The sequence below is a fragment of the Temnothorax nylanderi genome, unplaced genomic scaffold (assembly GCF_030848795.1).
Source record: "Temnothorax nylanderi isolate EJ_2023f unplaced genomic scaffold, tnyl_v1.0 TNYL_tig0596_pilon, whole genome shotgun sequence".
Classification (NCBI taxonomy): Eukaryota; Metazoa; Arthropoda; class Insecta; order Hymenoptera; family Formicidae; genus Temnothorax; species Temnothorax nylanderi.
Window position 1 is genome coordinate 40,411 of NW_027249658.1, and position 5,368 is coordinate 45,778.

The 5,368-nt window shown below is 33.2% G+C and overlaps 1 protein-coding gene across 3 annotated transcripts; it reads left to right on the top strand.

The window, feature by feature from the left end:
• Nucleotides 1-158: 158 nt before the first annotated feature.
• Nucleotides 159-5,272, top strand: Kat2a (K(lysine) acetyltransferase 2A). Of its 3 annotated transcripts, none has more exons than XM_071723355.1 (5): nt 159-462; nt 557-1,539; nt 1,628-2,185; nt 2,281-3,005; nt 3,149-5,272. In XM_071723355.1, exons 2-5 carry the CDS (start codon nt 569-571, stop codon nt 3,340-3,342), a joined length of 2,448 nt encoding a protein of 815 aa, XP_071579456.1. In that variant the 5' UTR covers nt 159-462; nt 557-568; the 3' UTR covers nt 3,343-5,272. The 3 variants fall into 3 exon arrangements, with proteins under 3 accessions (XP_071579456.1, XP_071579455.1, XP_071579457.1); XM_071723354.1 differs by having other exon boundaries at nt 568-1,539; XM_071723356.1 differs by having other exon boundaries at nt 197-210; nt 568-1,539.
• Nucleotides 5,273-5,368: the final 96 nt, after the last annotated feature.

Here is a 5,368-nt window from a genome sequence, read left to right on the forward strand (position 1 = left end):
CGCGCGATAGCCAATCATCATCCGGTATATACTATTACTTCCAGAAAAATGATAATGAATGGAAAACAATTGGCCGTTGTGTGGACCACTGGACATGCATTATCTTATGCCGCATTTCCTGATGCAGCAGCATGCACTTGCATGCATGCAAGAGTGTGTAGGAAGCATTAGGGAACAGTTCATATAACCTGATCTGTCAAAAACTGTCCTGTATATATCGACGTACTAATAACATGACAAATTGTAGAATAGAGATTGCTGGCATGACAATTCTACAGATATCATAATTATTTATTTAAATCAGAAGATATTATTATTTATTATTATTTAAATCAAATATCATTGAATAGTTGAACAAAGTGTATCATTGAGAATAGAAACATAATTAACTTGGTTCGCGTAAAATTGCGATTTAATTTCCTTGTATTCAAGAAGGAACTTCTAACGTGCGTGTAAATTCATGTAAGTTACTTCAAAATGTTATTACTGCGATTAATGATACGATGAGATCGTCACAAGTACAATTTGCTCAAACCAATAACATGAATGTTATAAGGTTTTTTGCAGGATGGCATCCGAGGACGTCAATTCTCATACAGCAGCTTCTTCGGAAGAGACTGGTGGACAACCTGTCAGCAGTACCTTGCAGCAAGAAAATAATAATAAGGATACAGCTAAGCCACAGACTCAAGTGAATCGAACGAGTAATCTACAAAGGATACATCAACGCAAGCAGCAGACGTACAACTGGCCACAAGAAAAGAAATTGTTGAAGCTCGCGAATTATAGTGCTTGTCAGGCGGATGAATGCAAATGTACGGGCTGGAAAAACGCACAACCGTTTATAAGATCGCCGAAAGGCGAGATACAACAGCCCGTTATAAATTTCTTTGATCTGTGCAAGATGTGTACTCATCCGTTAGAAAATCACATCAAGCATCTACCGGTTCAGTCAGACGAGGAAATCAACAGATTATTGGGAATGGCTATTGACGCGGACAATATTTTTGCGTGTACACACAGGGAGGCGGATCCCGATACTAAGAAAGTATATATTTATTTGTACAAATTATTGAGGAATTGTATCTTGTTTATGACAAAGCCAACTGCGGAAGGAAGCCCGTTAGGAAAGCCACCATTTGAAAGACCTAACATAGCAAAGGCAGTAACAAACTTTGTTTTGTATAAATTTAGTCATTTGCCGCAGAGAGAATGGCAAGTTATGTACGACATGGCAAAGATGCTTTTACACTGCCTGAATTTTTGGAATTTTGAAGCACCCAGTGCCAGACGGTGTCAAGCAACTAATACAGATGAAGCTTCTATTTACAAAGTTAATTATGCCCGCTGGCTCGTCTTTTGTCATGTACCTGCGTTTTGTGACTCCTTGCCGCATTATGACACTCCTGTGGTTTTTGGGAAGTCTCTGTTACAAGCTGTATTTAGATCAGTTTGTAGACAATTAATGGATAAATGTAATAATGAAAGAGACAAAATAGCACCGGAGAAGAGAGTTTTGGTTTTAACGCATTTTCCTAAGTATGTTCAACATTTTTCTTTTCCATTTCTTATATACATATATAACTTGTAAATATCAAGCTGAATTATATAATCTTTTATACTTAAGGTTTCTTTCATTGCTGGAAGTAGAGATTTATTCTGATAAATCCCCCATTTGGAATCCTGACTTTAAACAACTTCTGCCTTCTCACTTTCAAACTGCCTTGGACTCAAAGGCTCAAGCAAGGAAAGCAGGAGAATTTGAAAAGGTTACTGTCACTCCGAATGAAAAAGATAATCTTACAACGATAAATATTAGTTCTGGAATCAAGAAAATGCAGGATAAGCGTCCAAACGCCGAAGGGCGTCTTGACGCAAAGAAGCGAAAAACTGAAGAAACTTTTCAAGATCTGCCAGATGAGACCATTGCTGAAATCGTTGCAACTATTAATGACACTAATTATATGTCTGGTTCTGATACAGTATTTCCACCAAATGTGCCACGGGACGAAACCGCTAAGATGGAAGAAAGTAAAAAGATAATAGAATTTCATGTAGTTGGAAATAGCCTTACACGACCAGTGTCTAAGCAGACTATGCTTTGGCTGATAGGACTGCAAGATGTGTTCAGCCATCAATTACCAAGAACGCCCAAAGAATACATCACTCAGCTTGTTTTTGATCCGTGAGTAGTTCAATATCCAAATTCAATATCAGTGTTGAATAATTTTACCTATTTTACTACGCATGTATTCAATAACAATATTCTTTGTCTTACAGAAAGCATAAAACCCTAGCCCTGATTAAGGATGGTCGTCCAATTGGTGGGATTTGTTTTTGTATGTTTCCAAGTCAAGGTTTTACAGAGATAGTGTTTTGCGCTGTTACGAGCCATGAGCAAGTAAAAGGCTATGGAACGCACTTAATGAATATGTTGAAAGATTATCACATTAAGAACAACATACTGCATTTTCTTACATTTGCGGATGACTTCGCTATTGGATACTTTAAGAAACAGGGATTTAGCAAAGATATAAAACTGCCGAAGTCAGTGCACCAGGGGTACATAAAATATTATGTCGGAGCAACGTTGATGCATTGCGAGTTAAACCCGAAAATTGTATATACCGAATTTACGGCGGTTATCAGGAAGCAGAAGGAAATCGTTAAAAAGCTGATTCACCAAAGACAACAGGAAATACAGAAAGTGCATCCTGGCTTAACGTGTTTTAAGGAGGGTTTAAGGGGAATCCCTATCGAGAGTATCCCAGGGATTCATGAAACTGGATGGAAAAGTTGCGCTCAAACTAGAACGAGGGGTGTGGCGAAAGGAATGCAAGGTCCAGAACCAATGGACACGAGTTTGGATGTGCCAGAATCTCTATGTAATACATTAAATGGTGTTCTGAACAGTGTGAAAAAACACAGCACAGCGTGGCCTTTTTTGAAACCTGTAGATAAGAATGATGTTCCAGACTACTACGATCACATAAAATATCCTATGGGTGAGTTGAAGAAAATTGTCTATACATTTAACTGATTAAAATAGATGAATATAAGATGAATATAATTACCTGGTTATTACCTGAAAGAAATCAACCAAATATAAAAATACCAAAATACAATGATATATCTATTTATGTTATAGATCTCAAGACGATGCAAGATCGTTTGAATTCAGGATATTATGTAATAAAGAAATTATTTATAGCAGACATGTTACGGATTTTTACCAACTGTAGATTGTATAATAGTCTTGACACTGATTACTACCGTTGTGCCAATGCTTTGGAAAAGTACTTTCAAACGCGTATGAAAGAAGTCGGGCTTTGGGATAAGTAGAACTTTTAAAATTGTTGTTAATGATAATGTTGACACACACAATTAATATTTCCTAATTTATTCTTATTATAAAGTATTATTGCTTTATAAAGTAAGTCCATATCTTGAAATCGTATCGTTCTTTGTGCAATATTTGTGCGATATTTGTATAAAAGTAAAATAATGTTGATCATTAAATTCCTAATTTATTCTTATTTCAAAATATTATTGCTTTATAAAAAAAAGTCCATATCTTGGAATCGTACTGTTTTTTGTGCAATATTTGTGCAATATTTGTATAAAAGTAAAATTAAATAATAATATAATATCCACATGTGTGGGAGTGCCTGTTGGAATAATTAAAAAAAAAAAAGAAATTTTTATTTCTGTAGTACTATTCTTTGATTATCTATCTTTTATTCTTTGTTTTCTTGAAAAAATGCTTATATCGTATTTATTACATTTATTTCAATTGATTTCTTCAAATACGTATATATATATTCCGACATGCATCTCTGTTAATTCAATGATTATATGCACGCGCGCGTGTGTGTGTGCGTGTGTATGTACATAAATGCATATAGCTGTAAAGCAAGTATCGCTTGTATAATCTTTATCATATATTTCACATATTGATTGCGTAAATTGTTTATATGTGGCCTTTTTATTATGTTACACTATAGCATTATGAAGTTAAAAATATCAAAAGTGGTTTATGCAAAAACTTCAAACTGAAGTGGGTACTTAATTTCACAGCCTAATTAATATCATTAGTCGAGCAGTTAATTAAGGAACGTAATACAGCAATTATAAAGATCGCTCTAGTGGGCGATCAGTCTATGGAACAGTGATTCTCTGTAATGCGCGTTGGTTTGTAAAGTATTCTTAAAGGAATAAGCTTGTTATCTAGAAGTGATGTGAATAAGATAGAATGAGACAACAAATTTGCATCATATGTTCATATCAAAATTGATATATATATATATATATATATATATATATATACATCCAATATTATGTATAAATTGATAGTATAAATTGATTTGATTGAATAATTCTATAACACATAGTAAAAGTTGACAAAATTGTTGAAGGGCCAATATAATTATATCACATTCTTCTAAAAATACGTAACATCATTTCTTAAATACGCTTCATCGCGGGCACTTCGATTATCTATTTTTAGAAAAATGCACACACTTATGGGAGACAATTTAGAGCAATTAAGACTTTTTAGCCCGTTAACTTTATGAGCTTCCCTTACTTTCATCGTTTCTTGTTTAATTTTGTCAATCTGTGACATATATGGAGAGGATTTGAACGAATAATAGTTATGTTCTATAATTGAATCATAGAATCGTGTTAGCTCGATTTATTTTGCCATTTAGAAATCTATCTTTAAATAGATCTCAATGATAGAAGGCATTGTTGAAATAAAATTTGTTCTTGGAAAATTTTTACAAATAAAATTACATTCTTCGCGCGTTACGCTTAAAAAGATTGCAATCTAGTGCAGATTTGCAGAGAGATCAATGCGACTGCAGGAATGCAGAAAAATATATGCTCTAATTACCGCGAGAACTTCATACATTTATTGAGGATAACACTATAAACAGTAGATGCCAGTTATAATTGGCATACATTAAAGAGCAATTAAGTCTTTTATTTAAAAAAGATATATAGATACATATTTCTCTAAACATATAACGAATAAGAAACGCACGAAAGGAATGCTATTTATTGAAATTCTATTTCTTTTCATATTACGTAGTGATGACAAACCACAATTGTAATACTTGTATTATTCTGTTGTAATATATCAAGAGCGAAACATACTTTTAAACATATTTTTATTTATATTATTTATGCGCACGTTATTTTTAATGTTAAATTGTGCTATGTTAACTATGTTATATAAAAGTTATATATTATATTATATATTTGCAGATTATATTCTCGTTATTAATACATTCACTGTGTAATTTACAAATTTATAAACAGGTTTTACCAAAATCAGTCAACTTGTAAATCTTCTTTTTAACAATAA

Bases quoted from the DNA above. Each gene is read 5' to 3' on its own strand.
- Kat2a (XM_071723354.1), top strand. The intron at 1,540-1,627 runs GTATGTTCAACA...TTTATACTTAAG, and splicing joins GTTTTAACGCATTTTCCTAA to GTTTCTTTCATTGCTGGAAG. The intron at 3,006-3,148 runs GTGAGTTGAAGA...TTTATGTTATAG, and splicing joins TCACATAAAATATCCTATGG to ATCTCAAGACGATGCAAGAT.